The sequence below is a fragment of the Herpailurus yagouaroundi genome, unplaced genomic scaffold (genome assembly GCF_014898765.1).
Source record: "Herpailurus yagouaroundi ecotype Mexico unplaced genomic scaffold, PumYag 151913, whole genome shotgun sequence".
Taxonomy (NCBI): Eukaryota; Metazoa; Chordata; class Mammalia; order Carnivora; family Felidae; genus Herpailurus; species Herpailurus yagouaroundi.
Window position 1 is genome coordinate 1,981 of NW_024422863.1, and position 18,621 is coordinate 20,601.

The following is an 18,621-nucleotide window of genomic DNA, read 5'->3' on the forward strand; positions in this document are numbered from 1 at the left end:
GTGGCCAACTAATCTTTGACAAAGCAGGAAAGAATATCCAATGGAATAAAGACAGTCTCTTCACCAAGTGGTGCTGGTAACACTGGACAGTGACATGCAGAAGAATGAACCTGGACCACTTTCTTACAGCGTACACAAAAATAAACTCAAAATGGATGAAAGACCTAAATGTAAGACAAGAAACCACCAAAATCCTAGAGACAAAAACAGGCAGCAACCTCTTTGACCTCGGCTGCAGCAACTTTTTACTAGACATGGCTCCAGAAGCAAGGGAAAAAAACGCAAAAATGAACTACTGGGACCTCATCAAGATAAAAAGCTTCTGCACAGCGAAGGAAACAATCAACAAAACTAAAAGGCAACCAACGGAATGGGAGAAGATATTTACAAATAATATATCAGATAAAGGGTTAGCATGCACAATCTAGAAAGAACTTACCAAACTCAACACCCAAAAAACAAATAATCCGGTGAAGAAATGGGTAGACACTTTTCCAAAGAAGACATCCAGATGGCAAAGAGACACGTGAGAAGATGTTCAACATCATTCATCATCAGGAAAATACAAATCCAAACCACACTGAGATACCACCTCACACCCATCAGAATGACTAAAATTAATAACTCAAGAAACAACAGAAGTTGGCAAGGATGCAGAGAAAGGGGAACCCTTTTGCACTGCTGGTGGGAATGCAAACTGGTGCAGTCACTCTGGAAAACAGGAGGTTCCTCAAAAAATTAAAAACAGATCTACCCTAGGACCCTGTAATTGCACTACTAGGTATTTATCCAAAGGATACAGGAGTGCTGATTCATAGGGGCACATGTACCTCAATGTGTATAGCAGCGCTTTCAACAATAGTCAAATTATGGAAAAAGTCCAAACGTCCATCAACTGATGAATGGATGAAGAAGATGTGGTTTATATATACACACACAATGGAGTATTACTCAACAATCAAGAAGAATGAAACCTTGCCATTTGCAACAACGTGGATGGAACTAGAGCGTCTTATTCTAAGCGAATTAAGTCAGAGAAAGACAAATATATGATTTCACTCATATGTGAAATTTAAGAAACACTGCAGATGAACATAGGGGAAGAGAAGGAAAAATAAGGTAAAAACAGGGAGGGAGGCAAACCATACGAGACTCTTAAATACAGAGAACTGAGAGTTGCTGGAGGGGAGGTGGGTGGGGGGACGGGCTAGATGGGTGATGGGCATTAAGGAGGGCACTTTTGGGATGAGCACTGGGTGTCGTATGTAAGAGATGAATCACTGGGTTCTACTCCTGAAACCATTACTACGCTACATGTTAACTAACTTAAATAAAAAAGGGGCGCCTGGATGGCTCAGTCGGTTAAGCACCCAACATTGGCTTAGGTCATGATCTCACGGTTCATGAGTTCGAGCCCCATGTGGGGCTCTGTGCTGACAGCTCAGAGTCTGGAGCCTGCTTCAGATTCTGTGTCTCCCTCTGTCTCTGCCTCTTCCCTGCTCACGCTCTCTCTCTCAAAAATAAACAAACGTTAAAAAAAATTTTTTTTAATTACAAAAAAAGACTTTATATTATAAATACTTGTAATAAATTACATACAAGTCCTGGTCTTTAACTGACCCAGAACATCTGCGCTCTTGAAGAATTCCACAAATAAAAAGGGAACAGAACAAGATAAGCACCTTAGCACTTACACTCCAGAAGAACTCTTCTCCCTCGCCTCTTGGGAAGTTTTGGTGAAGCCTTGAGCCCTTCCCGAGTTGGTCATTAGGGTCCGAGGACCCTACCCCACACCATCACTGCGAGTCAGAACATCACAAAGGAGCCCGTGGTTCGAGCATCCCGCGCCGTCCTCTACCCCTATGCTGTGAAGGAGCCCCAGCACCTCTACTTGGTGGGCCGTTCAAGCTCCAGAAGTTCAACCGCCTCCCAGGAGACAAGTACAATGAAGATGACAAGAGAAATGGATCTCATGTGGCAAGAGAATCATAAAAGAAGGCTCTCTGGAATGTGTAAAGAGAGCTCCATTCATGACCTGCATTCCCAATCCTGAAAAGTACACTCGACAGCCATCCCTCGGCCAAACCCCAGGGCCGGCGAACCTTTCTGCCACGTTTTTCTGGAGCACAGCCACACACTCCTGTATGTACCTGCCATCGCTGCCTCCACGCTGCAAGACCTGAGCCATCACCACGTGAATAGTCTGATCCCCGAAGTCAAGAAAAGTCACTGTCTGACCCTTTACAAACTTTGTCGACCTCAGAGCTACAGCTGCATTTCTCAGACTTGAGTCATGCCTGGATTCATTTCATTTTTTAATTATTTTCAAGATTTTATTTTTGGGGTGCCAGGGTGGCTCAGTCAGTTAAGCATCCAACTTTGGCTCAGGTCATGATTTCACAGTTAGGGGGTTTGAGCTCCGGGTCAGGCTCTGTACTGACAGCTCAAAGCCTAGAGCCTGCTTCGGAGTCTGTGTGTCCCTCTCTCTCTGTTCCCTCACCTCTGCCCTAAGTTTGTGCTCTGTCTCTCTCTTAATAAATAAATAAACATTAAAATTTTTTTTAAAAATAAATAAGATTTTAATTAATCTCTACACCACCGTGCGGCTCGAACTCACAAGCCTGAGATCAAGAGTCACATGCTCCACTGACTGAGCCAGCCAGGTTCCCCCAGACTTATTTTATTTTATTTTATTTCATTTTTTTTGAACCCTATTACTACTTTTTCATTGAGGCCTTTGTTCAGAGTTGCTCCCTACTGACAACTGAGAGTTGTAGGATGATACTAAGGCAGGCACTTCTCCAGGAGATGTGGGACTCCTCTGAAGGGTCATTTATTTATTTATTTTATATGTGTTTTTCAATATATGAAATTTATTGTCAAATTGGTTTCCATCCAACATCCAGTGCTCATCCCAAAAGGTGCCCTCCTCAATACCCATCACCCACCCTCCCCTCCCTCCCACCCCCCATCAACCCTCAGTTTGTTCTCAGTTTTTAAGAGTCTCTTATGCTTTGGCTCTCTCCCACTCTAACCTCTTTTTTTTTTTTCCTTCCCCTCCCTCATGGGTTTCTGTTACCCCCAGACTTATTTTAAATTTTTTTTTTCAACGTTTATTTATTTTTGGGACAGAGAGAGACAGAGCATGAACGGGGGAGGAGCAGAGAGAGAGGGAGACACAGAATCGGAAACAGGCTCCAGGCTCCGAGCCATCAGCCCAGAGCCCGACGCGGGGCTCGAACTCCCGGACCGCGAGATGGTGACCTGGCTGAAGCCGGACGCTTAACCGACTGCGCCACCCAGGCGCCCCCCCCCCAGACTTATTTTAAATTAACTTATTTTTTGTGGAATCCCAGCGTTCACAGATTTTTAAAAATTGAGATAAAGTCCACATATCATACAATTCACCCCATGGAAGTATACAACTCAATATTTTTTCGTATGTTCACAGAATTGTACAACTATCTGTGCTATCGAATTCCAGAACATCCTCGCCACCCCCAGAAGAAACTCCATACCTACCACAGCAGCCATTCTTGTTGCCCCCGACCCCAAATTCCTGGCAACACGAATGTACTTTGTGTCTCTATAGATTCTGCCGACATATGCGATCTCACATACGGCTTTATTTTTTACTGTACTGTGAAATATGTCTAAATATAAAACATTTCACTTTCTTTGTTTTCATAGCTCCTAGGCTATAAAACACAAAACAAATTTGCACGTTTTATGAGAGCAAGACCACAAAGCAGATGTTGAATCCGATGGTGTGGGGAGTTTTCTGGGAACAAACTGTTTCTCCCGTGGCCCCACCTGATACCTCAGCACTACTTTCCAGTTCAGCTACCGGTTTTCTGGACGTCACAGAAGGCCTCATTTCGCCCGTCGCTTTTCTTTTGACTGACAGGACAAAGAGCTCTGGGGGCCAGGCACCTTGATGTCTTTTGCCGATCTAGAAGGATAGCTTAATGGATGAATGTGGACAGGTTCTTTCCTCCCAGCCAGGGGCAGTTATGTGAGTGCCACTGACAATGAGACACTCCCTCACATCACCTGGAATATCCTTTTATGAATTGAAGGATTAGTATGGAAACAATGACAGAAGAGTAAACTCACAGAGAACATGCTTATTCCCCAGAACATGCTCCAAATGCTGTTTGAGAAAACCTGAAGTAGATGTATTTTTTTCAATAATTTTTTTGGTTTGTTTTTAAATGTTTATTTATTTTTCAGAGAGAGAGAGAGAGAGCGCGCACAAGCAGGGGGCACGGGGCAGGGGGGAGGGGGGAGGGAGGCAGAGAGAAAGGGAGACACAGAATCCGAAGCAGGCTCCAGGCTCTGAGCTGTCAGCACAGAGCCCAATGCAGGGCTGGAACCCACGAACCGCGAGATCATGACCTGAGCCGAAGTCAGACGCTTAACCGACTGAGCCACCCAGGCGCCCCTGAAGGAGATCTATTTTTCAGGCAACCATTCTGCTACTACCCGTGCTTGTCTTCCTCCCTCGCCTTCCTTTCCTCTGAATTCTGGTGGGGGTGGCAAGGATTTCTGTATTGGGAGTGGGAGGAAAAAGGGCTACTGGGGTGGGGCTGGGGGCACAGACGTAAAACACGCCCCCGGCTCTGTGTGCTCTTCCGTGAAGTCCTGGGCGATGTGTAGTTTTAACACATGCTTAGAAATATTGGGACGTGGGGCGCCTGGGTGGCTTGGTCGGTTAAGCGTCCGACTTTGGCTCAGGTCATGATCTCACAGTCCGTGAGTTCGAGCCCCGCGTCGGGCTCTGTGCTGACGGCTCAGAGCCTGGAGCCTGTTTCAGATTCTGTGTCTCCCTCTCTCTCTGCCCCTCCCCTGTTCATGCTCTGTCTCTCTCTGTCTCAAAAATAAATAAACGTTAAAAAAAAAAATTAAAAAAAAAAAAGAAAAAAGAAATATTGGGACGCAATCTCAATCGCTTAAGAGAAATAGGTGACTTTTCTTTAATTTCAGGTGTGTGGACCTTCAGCAAATGCAGGGGTTAAGCTGACTGGAGACTGGGTGCGAGAACCCGACAACCGAGCCTGTGGCAAGTGAGTGCCGAGAGCCGAGTCCCCATCTCACCCGCATCTGGCGACAACTGCGTATTGTAAGACGTACTCTTGCCCCACGTGGTGGATCACGTCAAGTTATCTCTTAAGTTAAAGAAAGTAAGCCTATGTCAGGAGTGACTGCTTAGTGGGTAGGTGGTCTTCTTTTGGGGTGACAAAATGTTCTGGGATTAGATAGTGGTGATGGTTGCACAACATCAATGTAGTAAATGTCACTGAATGGCACACATTCAAATGGGAAATTTTATGTTGTCTGGATCTTACCACAAATAAATCTTTACAACCTCATTGAAGGGCGGGAGGGCAAGTAATTTGGAGTAACCTCAGAGACAAAGAACGGCCACTGAGGCCCTCTGGATAGAGACCTACAAGCCTGTGAGTCCTAAGGGGAGGAGGTGGAACTGAGAACCAGACAGCGGGCCAGTCCTCACAGTCATCCTGTGGGGAGCTCAGCGTTGGTGGGCCTGGCATTCCCCAACGGTTTTCTGCACACACAATGATTTCAAAGTTCTAATATAAAAATGCCAACAAAGGAAAAGGAGCAAAGGAGAAACCTGCCATTAGGTTGCCTTATCCTGGCCCCAAACAACGTGCCTGTATTTGGCACGTCTACTGTCCAAAGTTTCTAAAAATGAATGACGCTGAATGGATGGTGGCCTTGAGGTAGGCAGGTATAGAAGGAACGCATCAACTCAGCCAGGACCCTACTGGGTCATCAGGGAGGACTCTGCTGGCCCTACACCTCACTCCTCTCTGTGGCAAGGGTGGGGCAGAGTAAAAGAGAGAGAGAGAGAGAGAGAGAGAGAGAGAGAGAGAGAGAGAACCCTAAGCAGGCTCCACATTTAGCACAGGGCTTGATCCCATGTCCCTGGGATCATGACTTGAGCCAAGATCAAGAGCGGGACGCTCAACCCCGACTGAGCTACCCAGGAGTCCCAGGGATGTGCATATATTTCTAACCTGAGTTAATCACTCAGGTTTAAGACATTTGGCTTCACCCACTAATGGCAGGAAAGCCAACTTAACATGGATCAAATAGAGTGCCATGCTAGGTCCCATTAGAAGAAATAGGAACTGGGGCACCTGGGTGGCTCAGTCGGTTGGGCAACGGACTTTGGCTCAGGTCATAACCTCACAGTTTGTGGGTTCGAGCCCTGCATCCAGCTCTGTGCTGATAGCTCAGAGCCTGGAGCCTACTTCGGATTCTGCGTCTACCTCTCTCTCTGCCCCCCTCCAACTGTGCTCTCTCTCTCTCTCTCTCAAATAAATAAACATTAAAAATAAATAAATAAAAATAAGAAATAGGAACTTGGTTCTTGAGTCAAGATGGAAGGCACCTTAACTAGGCAACCAACCAGAAGACTCTACAGAAGTTAACAGGCAGCAAAGATGATCTCCAAAGGAGGAAGAGCAGACTTTGCCAATGCCTTTGTCAAAATGAACAGCGTTAACGTAAGGAGTATTTAAATGTGTATGGCTGAGTGGGTACTTTCCCAGACCATCTCGGCCCTCAGACACAGCCTAGAGAATAGAAGCAGGCTGGGAGAACTGAAAGGAGACGGGTCTTGGCATGCTTAGATGGATTTCCAGACAAAGAAAAAAAAAAACACTGATGAATACCTTTATGTGCAAATTCAACCAAGGTCAAGCGACAAGGGTCTGAGCTCTGAAGAGAGCGGACAACTGGCCGGGAGAGACAAGAGGATAAAAGAGCAGGGGGTTTCTGCATCTGGGCCGCTGTGGAGGTCTCTCCATCAGGGAAGGGCACGCAGCGGCCTCTGGCGGCCACCAGGGGGCGCGCGCCCAGCACGCAGGCGCAGCTAGAGGCGGGGGGGGGGGGGTCTCCCCGGAAGAGCACCGGAAGTCATGTGACTCCCAGTTCCGGCTCCTCTCCCTGCCCGGAACTCAGAACTGCGGGCCGTCCGCTTCCCCTCCCCTCTCCTCCCCTAGGCCTCCGCCCCCGCCCCTGCCCCCGCCCCGTAGGCACGCCTCTTCTGTCCTGGCTCTGGGTCTCCCGTCTTTCCTCTCCGGCCCCAAATCCGCACACGCCGCCCCACCATGTCCCTTTCAAATAACGTGAAGTCACCAGACGAAGCCAGCATGGAAGAAAGTCTGCAATCGCTCGCTTGTCCTCACTCTGCGTTCCCTAAAAAGCCACGTGGCTACAAATGCAGGGAGGAACTGGAGTTACAACCCACCAGCACCCCCCCCCCCCCCCCGGGGGGGGGGGGGGGGGCTCAGGGTTTTTTCTGCCACGCCCTTTCTCCTCTCCAGGACGGAAGGCCGAGGCCAAGTGTGTAAGCACTGCAGGCACAAAGCCCACCGCCCAGGAAGGAAGCTATGCCCAGTGCCGGCTCTGCCAGATGCTGGCTCCACCCTGGAAAACGTCCAAGCTGGAGTGTCCCCTTGTTATCCCAGCGCGGGCTGCATAATTACCCAGCAGAGCGGTCCAAAATGGAAAGCTTCAATTGCCCCTTAGCTAATTGAGGGCCAGGAAAAGCAAAGGTCTTCCCTAAAGCAACAAATGAGGAATAGACTTTGGCTGGCTAATCTCTCTTACTTTGAAATCTATTTGTAAGAAGCTTGTTTAGTAAATGAAAAGTCAGGGGCGCCTGCATGGCTCAGTAAGTTAAGTTAAGCTGACTCTTGATCTCAGCTCAGGTCATGAGCTCATGGTTCTGAGCTCCAGCCCCATGTTGGGCTGTGTGCTGACTGCACACAGCCTGCGTGGAATTATGTCTCTCCCTCTCTCTGCCCCTCCCCTGCTCGCTCACGTGTGCTCTTTTCTCTCTCTCAAAATAAGTAAACTTAAAATGAAAAATACATTGGGGCACCTGGGTGGCTCAGTCGGTTGAGCGGCCGACTTCGGCTCAGGTCATGATCTCACACTCCGTGAGTTCGAGCCCCGCGTCGGGCTCTGTGCTGACAGCTCAGAGCCTGGAGCCTGCTTCAGATTCTGTGTCTCCCTGTCTCTCTGACCCTCCCTCGTTCATGGTCTGTCTCTCTCTCTGTCTCAAGAATGAATAAACATTAAAAAAAAAATAAAAAAAAAAAAGAAAGAAAAATACATGAAAAATCAGTCTTTGCACTAACCAACCTCTGTAAGCCAAGTCACCTCTCAAGGAAAGTGTACAGGAAGGTGCCCCTCAGGTGGGTTTAGCTTATTTATGAATTTTATATTCAAGCACATTTTCCCTAAAGAGCTCAACTGCATACAGATTCAATTTTACAGTTGTTGGGGTTCAGAATACCTTCTCCTCCTCCTCCTTCCTCATCTGCCCCAACAAGATACAGGTCTGCAGGTCAGTGCCAGCCCATTGGCACTCGCTCCTAAAGGCGGGGGTGGAAATGGCTGGAAGGCAGCTACGTAGACAGAACCTGCCAGCACCCACAGCCATGGTGTTCCACCCCTAGATCCCCTTTCATCACCTTTGGTCTCCAGAGCCTCCCAGAACACAGTAGTCATTGAACACTCAAATCGGAGAACAATAATCGCCTATAGCAGAGCTTAGCTTTCTTACAAGCTTTAAAATAGGATATTGGAGGGGCGCCGGGTGGCTCAGTCAGTTAAGCGTCTGACTTTGGCTCAGGTCATGATCTCAAGGTCCGTGGGTTCAAGCCCCGCCTTGGGTTCTGTGCTGACAGCTCAGAGCCCGGAGCCTGCTTCGGTTTCTGTGTCTCCCTCTCTCCCCCTCCCCTGCTTGTACTCTCTCTGTCTGTCTCAAAAATGAATAAATAAACATTTAAAAAACACGATACTGGAAAACAAGTCCACACTACCAAATCAAGACATAAATGTCTTGATTCTCAATGTTATGCCAGGACAGAAAGACACTATTGTATAAACTATTGCTATTGTATAACTAAAATCTTAAATGACATTTAGCATACAGAATGTACCAACACGGAATCCTTATCCATAATCAAGGACCGAACCAAGGGCTGTTAGACTGGTACCTATCCATTCATCTGCCAATCCATCCTATCTATCCACCTACCTATGCATTTATCTACCCACCACCCACCCATGTCTCCACTCGTCCACCTGACAACTGGTCCAGCCATCTGTCAGTCACTGTGCTCCACAGGTCCCCTCCCCAAGCTGAGCATGAACACCCAGCTGCCATTTGCTAAGCAGATGTCCTGAGGCAGGCTTGTGGTATTCCAGGAACAGTCTCATAGTAAGCATCAAGGCCCTGCGGGAGAAACGAGCTTGGCTTGTTCAAGGGATAGGAAGGTGGCAATGAGTCCTGAGCCTGGATGGGAGAGGAGTGACGAAGGGTGCCCCCCCACAGAAGGACGGGCATACAGGGCCTTCCAGGTCACAGTCAGGAGTCTGCATTTTATTCCAAGTGCAACTAGAAGCCATTGAATGGTTTGGGCCTTGGGACAGTTGTAATCTATCTTCCAAAACCAGTGAGGAGGTAGCTGCTGTGGTCCAGGCTGGAGATGACAAAAGCTTGCACGAAGACGGGAACGTGATCCCAGAGAGCACTGTGTTGCCTGAGGAAGGTGGGCCTTGGCTTGGGCAGCAAGGTGACCAGGGGAGCTGTGGCTCAGATCCGAGCCCCGGCAAGGAGGGTACCGAGGGGCAAAAACAGGATTTTGACCTCCACCCCGTTCAAAGGCACTACCGGCCATCCAGGCAAGGAGACCAGCAGGCAGCAAGGGGGTGACTCCATGAGAACTGGGAAAGGTGGGGTGCAAACACACCCACCAAGTGAGCATCAGTCAGCACCTCAGCGGGGAATGCCTCTGTGCTGCCGTTCACTTGGAAGGGCGACTCTTCAAAGTGGGATCAGTGAACCAGAAGGTGCCTGCAGTGGTTACGGGCCACCAAAAAGCCCTCCAGAGAGGTTCTGCCAAATTCCCCTCTCTTCACCAGCCACACTCAAGGATGGCAGCCTCCCTCTTCCTTTTATTTTAAATGCTCCCGTAACGGGGCGCCCGAGTGGCTCAGTCCGTCGAACACCGGACTTTTGATTTCAGCCCTGGTCATGATCTCATGGATCGTGAGTTTGAGCTCCACATCAGGCTCAGCACTGATGGCTCAGAGCCTGCTTGGGATTCTCTCTCTCTTTTCCTGTCTCTGCCCCTCCCCTGGTCTTGCTCTCCCCCACTTCAAAATAAAGAAAGAAAGAAAGAAGCAAGTAAATAAATAAAAATTTAAAAAATTTTAAATGCTCCCCTATCAGGTGTGGCCTCAGCTGCTCAATGATGGGGTGACACTTCCTGAGAGGGCCGATGCAGCACACAGCACTGGTTTAAGGTATAAGGCAGAAACGACATTCCTCCCACTGTTACGGACTCACCGTATCCCCCTAAAATTTATATGCTTGCGTCCTCACCCCCAGGACCTCAGAATGTGACTATTTGGATGGAGGGTTATTGAAGAGGTAAGTAAGGTAAAATGAAGTCATCAGAGGGGACCCTGATCCAGCCTGGTGCCTTACAAGAGATCACGACACAGACACGCGGAGGGAAGACCACGTGAGGACACGGGGAGGAGGTGCCTGTCTGCAAGTCATGAAAAAAGCCTTGGGGGAAATGAGGCTGACATCTCGAACTTGGACCTCTGGCCTCCAGAAGAGTGAGAAGACAAATTTTTTTTTTTTTTTTTTTTTTTTTTTTTGTGGATGCTACCCAGTCTCTGGTATTTTGTTACGATAGCCGGAATAAGCTACTGCATCCGACTTACGAGGGACCCCAAGTCAGCGGGGGAGCAGCTTTGCAGGAAGCAGACTTGTGCTGGCCAGAATGACGGGGCTTGGAGAGCTGGTACAAAGCCTCAGAGAACAGAAGCCAGGAGACTGAGGGTCGGGTGTGGGCAGGGGACGCTGCCCACCACAGGGAAAGCTGGTACTAAGTGCACGCGATTCGATTTGCTCTCATGGGAGTGGGCTGATTTCAGATCAACCCCCCCCCCCCCGTCTTCCCCAGGACTCATGAGAAGTCACCCCATCCTCTTTCCTCCAAGATTCGGAAGCACTACGTAACTTTTCACCAAAATTATACTTTATGTGTCACCTCTTCAGTGGTTAAGTATGGGTGTCTGTCCTTCCCTCCTACACTGTGAGGTCCTTCGGGAGCAGAACCTTTGTCCTATTTATCTTTATATAGAACAGAACCTTGACCCTCACAAAAATGTTCTCTGTGTGGTTTGCATAAACAAGTAACTCTTATCTTGATGCCCTACTCTTGTCTCAACAGAATACAATGAAAACCATTCATTATCCTGCCCCATTATCAGATCAGTAATTTTTTTTTAAGATTTTATTTCTAAGCAATCTCTACGCCCAGTGTGGGGCTCAAACTCACAACCCCGAGATCAAAAGTACCATGCTGTACTGACTGAGCCAGCCAGGCACCCCAGTAATTCATATTTTTTATAGACACACTTATAGTGTTTTAAATTCATGCAGGGCACCTGGTGGCTCAGTTGGTTGAGTGTCTGACTTCGGTTCAGGTCATGATGTCACAGTTTGTGAACCCGAGCCCCACGTTGGGCTCTGTGCTGACAGCTCAGAGCCTGGACCCTGCTTCGGATTCTGTGTCTCCCTCTCTCCCTCTGCCCTTTCCCCACTCGTGCTGTTTCTCTGTCTCTCAAAAATAAATAAAACATTTAAAAAATTTATGCAAAACATTAGGTATCTTAAAATCTTTGTATTATAGGATTTTATTTTTGGTGAGCAAAAGACAGTCCTTAACCTGAGTTTTCATTTCTTTTATTCCCAGATTTAATGTTTTAAGTACATTATTTCTTACTGATACTTCGAAAAACAAACATTCTCTGAAAAAAACTGGGAATGGCTTTTCAATGCTCCTATTCTAGAATTTCATTGAGTCCTGCCACTCTTTGAAAGTGCACACAATTCTGAAAATTGCTGGGTCTGTAGCTCAAAAGCAGAAAGCTTCTGGAACTAATTTCTTCAGGGTGGTTACACAGTCCGCTAGAAGACACAGCCATGATAAATGAAGCATATGGTCCCTCCCCCTGTTCCTCTTGACCCTTTCACTATTGATAGTGCCATTTACCACACACACACACACACACACACACACACACACACACACACACACACACACACACACACTGTACATTAGAGCTATTCATTAGGACTCTGTTCACCGCAGTGGAGCTAACTCTAACCACCACACAGACCCTCTGCAGGATCAGTGAAATACATACATGGCAGGAGCACAAGGGTGAAACCAGAGCTCGCACATGCAGGGTGCACCGAGCACTCTCACAACTGCAACACAGCCTAGAAGTGGGCTTGGAAGAAAGAGTACAGCTGGTGCTGGGCACGTGACTTACCCAGAATGTACAGTAATAAAGCTGTGATTGTGTTTCTCAAAAACTGCTCGATTCCGTAGGTGTATTATTCAGCGGCCATTCCTTCTTACCCAGGGATTCTTGGTTTTAGCCATGCAGATAATTACACAGACTTCCTACACAAAATACCACTCGTGTCCCCTCAGAGCCACGTAAAGATTGGATACTCTCCTGTGAGGCTAACAGCACTCGAGTTTAAAGCCAAATGAAATAAAACCCCAGTATAGAAGGCTCTCAAAAGCAAACATTTAAATTGGTTATTTCTGCAACAGAACCCTGAATTTTGAGGTTAAGTGTTTAAATTTGAATATCACACCAATCACCAGATATTCTCAAAGCAGTAGAAAGATCTGTATTCAGTGACCCAATTGTGTAGTTTTATTTCCACTGTTCTATCAACCCTCTTTTTTTTTAAATGTTTTATTTTTGAGAGAGTGTGCATGGGGGAGGGGCAGAGAGAGAGGGGCAGAGGATCTGAAGCGAGCTCTGAGCTGACAGCAGCAAGCCTGATGTGGGGGTTGAACTCACGAACCGTGAGATCCTGACCTGAGCTAAAGGTGGACGCTCAACCGACTGAGCCACACAGGCGCCCCTATCAGCCCTCTTAAAATAAGCTGATACCACAGGTCCTACAGTATTCTACGCTTCCATCTCCCTCCTTCCTCGTGCATATCAAGGGCGAGATGACACTATTGATTCATTTACTTAATCAGTCTAAATTCTATCCTCACTACAGGTAAACAGCTACACTGGCCACATTTGAGAACTATGGCACACAACGTGCTAATAACACTGCTACCATCCACCAGTCTTTCAGATCCTCTTGAGGAGCCGACGGACTTGATTTCTATTTTCGAGCTCGAAACAAGCCCAATTTAGAAAGGCTGGCTCCATTCCTTTCTGACAATCTTCCCAGGCAACTCCAATTTGGAGACCACGCCCCGGCAGCCCAGCTGTGTACTAGATCATTAAAGCATCCTTTCAACGAGCATTCTGGATAAAGCATTTCATTCAAGCACGTTACACTGGATTTCTCATTCTGTGAACATAAAGAACCGTACTGTACAGCAAACACAGCAGCCATTTTAAGAACCCAAAAAAAAAAGCCACGATGGCATCAGAAGGCATCTTCGCCCTTGAGACGCTTCTGCTGGAGGCGGCGCAGGGCTACAGGCTCTGCTCAAACGGCACCACGTCTGCAGCGGGGACGCTGAGGTGCTGGAAACTGCATCCAGTTAGCAGCCATGCTGGCTTTGGCAAAAAAACCACCAGAGGCCCAATCACGTGAACCAAGCATTCACCCACCGTCGAGAAGGCCACCTCCAAGATGTCTTCTTAGCAACCCCAAACCCAGAATTCACCCACCTCGGATTAGGGCGTCCCTCCTCGGCGCGGACGGTGGCAGAAAGTTGCCTGTGCTCACCAGCGTCCCCCACTTGCTGTTGTGGTTCGATGGCAGCTTCCTGCCAAGAGCAGCACAGTGAAACTCCGAATCATCAAGCTGCCTTCCTCAAGACATCTATTATTACGAACCCCCTCATTGTGGGTTTGCCCCGCAAGCCTGTGCCGCGGAGGCGAGGACGCAGCCTGCCGCCTTGTAAGGACACTCAGCCACAGGGCTCACACGCTCTGCTCTCCAAACTGTTGTTTTCTAGTGTTTATTTATTTTTGAGAGAGAGAGAGAGAGAGAGAGAGCGAGCTGGGGAGGGGCTGAGAGAGAGGGAGACAGGATCCGAAGCAGGCTCTGCACGGACAGCACACAGCCTGACACAGGGCTTGAACCCATGGACCGTGAGATGGTGACCTGAGCCGAAATCAAGAGACAGACGCTTGGGGCACCTGGGTGGCTCAGTCGGTTAAGCGTCTGACATTGCCTCAGGTCATGGTCTCACCGTCCTTGAGTTCGAGCCCCGTGTCAGACTGTGCTGACAGCTCGGAGCCTGGAGCCAGCTTCAGATTCTGTGTCTCTCTCTCTCTCTCTCTCTCCCCTCCCCTGCTTGCACTCTGTCTCTCAAAAATGAATAAACATTAAAAAAAAAAAGGCACTCAACCGACTAAGGCAACTAGGCACCCCCTGAATATTGTGTATTGAACCTACTACCGGTTCTTTTAAAAAAAATTTTTTTTTAATGTTTATTTATATTTCGAGAGAGAGAGAGAGAAAGAGGCGAGATGACACTGGAATGTTTTCTTTAAGATTTCTAGAAAGCTTAAAGTCAACTTTTAGCATTAGGACTCTTACCTTATAGAAGCGCCTGGGTGGCTCAGTCAGTTAAAGCGTCTGACTCTTGGTTTCGGCTCGGGTCGCGATCTCACAGTTTGTGAGTCTGTGCCCCGCGCTGGGCTCTGTGCTGACAGCATGGAGTCTGCTTGGGATTCTCCCCCCGCCCCTCCCCTGCTCACTCACTCGCTCTCTCTCTCAAAATAAACTTAAAAAAATTCTTTTTAATAAAAAAAAAATAAAAAGAATTCTCACCTTATAAAAAGTGCAACAGTTTAATGCATTGCATGTTTAATTACATCTGTTCTGGAGGAATCTAAACATATTTGAAAAAAAATACTACAAGGAACAAATACTATAAATTTTAAAGGCCTCAGCATTTGAAGAGTGGCTATCGTGTATCATACACTGTCTTCACCCCTTTTCATTTCAGAGGAGGACTGACCATTTTCTAGGGTTCCCCCCAAATTCTTTACGTGGTGTTAATTAAGGTTGGGGCAAGCTAATTATGAGGAGAGACAGCCGAAGCAAGTGACGATGGGGAGGCCGGGGACTCAAGACAGGCACACGGATACGGAGTTAAATTGTCATGGATGTACCTGTTTAGTCCCCAGGTACCTTCCACACAAGTTGACACGAGAGAGCCGGTGCACATAAACGATGCCCAAACGGTGGGACACAAGCGACACTGACATTGGGCCATCGTATTTTCAGGGCATCCTATATGTGCCTTAAGACAGCAGCCCGGGGCAGCTCTTCCTTGGCTGGGGCACAAACCTTACCTGTTTGTAGGGGTCTGTGGATGGTGAGGAACGGGACCTTCCATGAACGTACTGTGGCCTCTCGTGCTGATCCAGACCTGCGTCCAAGATGTCATCCGCTGAGTGATACCGCCCAGAACTCCTGGCTTCTAGAGCGTTTCTCTGCTCCCTCCAAGAGGCTTGATACTCAGCAAAGGTTCCAAGTCTCTGAGGCGGTTCTGGTTTTCCCATGGTCGCCGTTTTTCCGTGACTGCTGGGGTTCTCTCCAAGGGAGGTCGTGTGGGCCCTGTTCTGGAACCAAGGCTCTGCACCCTCATACCCGTGGCCCGCTGTCCGCGGCCTCTCCGGCTTCTCCTTCGGGAATCCACAGAGCGCTTGCCTCTGCCCAGGTCTCTGGTGAATGGGTCTGCTGCTCTCCTCAAAAAACTTGCACCTGTCGGCGAATGTGCCCATGGTGTCCTCGGACGCACCGGGGTGCCGGTGGGGGCGATCGGGCCCTGCGAGCCCCACCTCGTTCATTTTCTCGGGTTCGGAGTACGATTTCAGCTTCTGTTGCACCGTGAACCGTTTCCGGGCCCCAATACGGGGAACGTGCGGCAGGCCCCCTCCAGACGGGGACGGCTTGGGCAGGCCCCCCTCCCAGAAGTGGGGGGCGGCATCCAGATGTGTGCCGTGCTCCTCCGTCCGCGGCTCGGCTGACCCCGCGGGACGATCGGCCGGGCCGGGCTCCAAGTCGCGGCGCTTGAAGGACGTGGCCCTCAGGACCCGGGCTTGGGCCTCCTTCAGGTGGTCTTTATAGGTGCCCCGGAAGGAACCTTCTGGGGAGGCGCCGGGGACGCCTCCCGGCTCCACCTGCCAGCCGCCGGCCTCCCGAGCCGCCTCGTCGGCCCCAGCCAGCGCCACCGTGCTTCTGCTCTTCTGCAGGTTGGCTCGGCGCATCTGGACCTCGTTCCGCAGGGTGGTGGCGAAGCGGTCGCTTCTCCGGGTGGCTCTGCCCACCTGGCCATCGAACGGGGGCGGCCTTTCGGCACCAGCTCCCGGGCCGTCGTCGGGCGGGCACGCCCCCTCCCGGGCCAGCGAGTGCAGCATAGGCGTCTTCTGAGGGGAGATCTTGCCGCTTTCTCCCGCGGCCCACGGGAAGCCGGCGGTGGCTTCCTTCCCCGCCGCTCCTGCCCTGTGGGCGGCTGTCTGTGGCTCCTCGCTTCCCACGGGGTGGCCCTTGGCTGCCTGGTCGCTCTCACGGGTGTCCGAGGCCTCCTCCTCGTGCCGGATGTGACCCCAGGGCCCGTGGCCCATCGGGTGCTCAGTGGGGAGTTCGTGGGCTTCTGCGGCCCCGTCAGACTGCCAATATTCCTCGTGGGGCTGTCCCGCCTGGGCGCTTGCCTGCGGGCACTGTCTGCTGGTCACACAGTAGTAGCGGCTCTGCCCACCGCTGTTGCCCCTCTGTTCAGTGGCACCGGGCCACCTGAGCCGAGTGGGGCCGTCGTCGTCCTGGACACAGTGGGCAGAAGGCTCCTGGCGGCCGCCAGGGACGGCCACACAGTGCTGCTCCCTCAGCGACGAGGCGGCCCTGGGGCCGTCGTGACAGAAGGGACTCTCATCACTGTACTGGCGCGGGTGCTGGCAGCCACAGGAGGCCTGCGGGAAACGCACGTCCGTGCTGGACAGGGAGGCCTGAAGCCGGCCGGGGGCCCCTGGGAGGCCGCCCGGCCTGTGGTCAGGGGTCGGCACCCCACGGTCCAGGGGGACATGGGGCGCAGGGCCCGAGCTCCCGACTCTCTTCCCATTGCCGGGCCGTGCCGGCCTCCACTGCTGACTGGCGGGCTCTGGTCTCCAGTCACTGCGGGGCTGGGCCCGGGGCGGGCCTGGAAAGTGCTGCACACTGGCGGTGTCTGAGAGCAGAGGGCCCTGGGCCTTCTCGTGGCTCTTGGTGGCAGCGAAGCTGTCACTGCGGAGAGGGGGAGGCGGTGGAGGAGGGGAGGAAGGTGCTTTTCTCTTATCGGGGACATACCAAACCGGTCCCAAATTTGATTTTCCAGGGGTGGCCAGCTTGGTCTCAGGACTGTCCTCTGGCCTGGGGCTTCTGCTGCCGTCACAGGGGACCCGGGGTGGGAAGTACCCGAGCCTGTCCTCCAGGCCCTGGGGGTCACTGGCAGCCTGGCCCTGCCGGCCGCCCGGCCTACAGGCCTCCCCCAGGCCCACGTTGTAGAGGATGTTCTCCGCAGAGGACGCATCAGCCTTGGGCAAGGTGTGGTCGGGCGTGCTGGAGCTGGTGGAGAATGAGCCGTAAGCTGAGTCCCGCTTGCTCGGGCCGCCCAGGTGGTCGATGCTGCCATTGGACCTGGCGGCGGAGAGGCGTCCGGAGGGGTAGGGCTGGGAAGGGTGGTCCAGGCTGTCGACGCTCCCCAGGGAACTAAAGTGGTCAGAGGTACGCTGCAGATTCGTGTGCTCCCACGTGCCAGACAGGTCATGGGAGGAAGAACTAGGAGGAAAGAACCAGAGAGAAGAGTTTGCTTTTGAAGCGAGCAATAGTAAAGGGGACAAATGAGGAGAGCAGGACCAAGAACACAGCTGGCCCCACACAGAAACGTCCAGATGCCGGGGCGCCTGGGTGGCTCAGTGGGTTCAGCGTTCAACTTCGGCTCGGGTCATGATCTCACGGCTCGTGAGTTTGAGCTGCGCGTCGGGCTCTGGGCTGACAGCTTAGAGCCTGGATGGAGCCTGCTTCGGATTCTATGTCTCCCTCTCTCTCTGTCCCTTCTCTGCTCGCATTCTGTCTCTCTCTCTCTCTCTGTCTCTCTCTCTCAAAAATAAATTAACATTAAAGACATTTTTTAAAAAAGATTATTCTGTGACCCGTGAAAATGACAGGAAATTCACATCGCAGCACTCACAGATATGCTGTGATTGGAACACAATTATGGCCATTTGTCTACACACTGTTTGTGAATGCTTCTGAGCGACAATGGCAGAGCTGGGTACCTGCAACTGACAGAGACCCATGAAGCCTAAAATATTTCCTACCTGCCCCCTCAAAGAACAAGACTGTGAACCCCGGGGTTTAGCGTACAAAAGGATTCTTGTTATGGATTATTAAAACCGAAGAAGCAATCAAATGACAGTAATTTTCTTTTTTCTTTTAAAAATTTTTTTAGGTTTATTTATTTATTTTGAGAGAGAGAGAGAGAGAGAGCAGGGGAGGGGCAGAGAGAAAGGGAG

General features: G+C 50.3%; 1 protein-coding gene across 1 annotated transcript; it reads right to left on the bottom strand.

Annotated features, from left to right (window-relative positions):
* Positions 1-13,547: 13,547 nt before the first annotated feature.
* Positions 13,548-18,009, bottom strand: LOC121026705 (protein Shroom2-like; the record flags this gene model as incomplete). The annotated part of the gene is made up of 3 exons (XM_040469494.1): positions 13,548-13,667; positions 13,786-13,883; positions 15,424-18,009. Coding segments are annotated over 3 exons (2,751 nt in total), but the record flags the coding sequence as incomplete, so codon positions are not given.
* Positions 18,010-18,621: the final 612 nt, after the last annotated feature.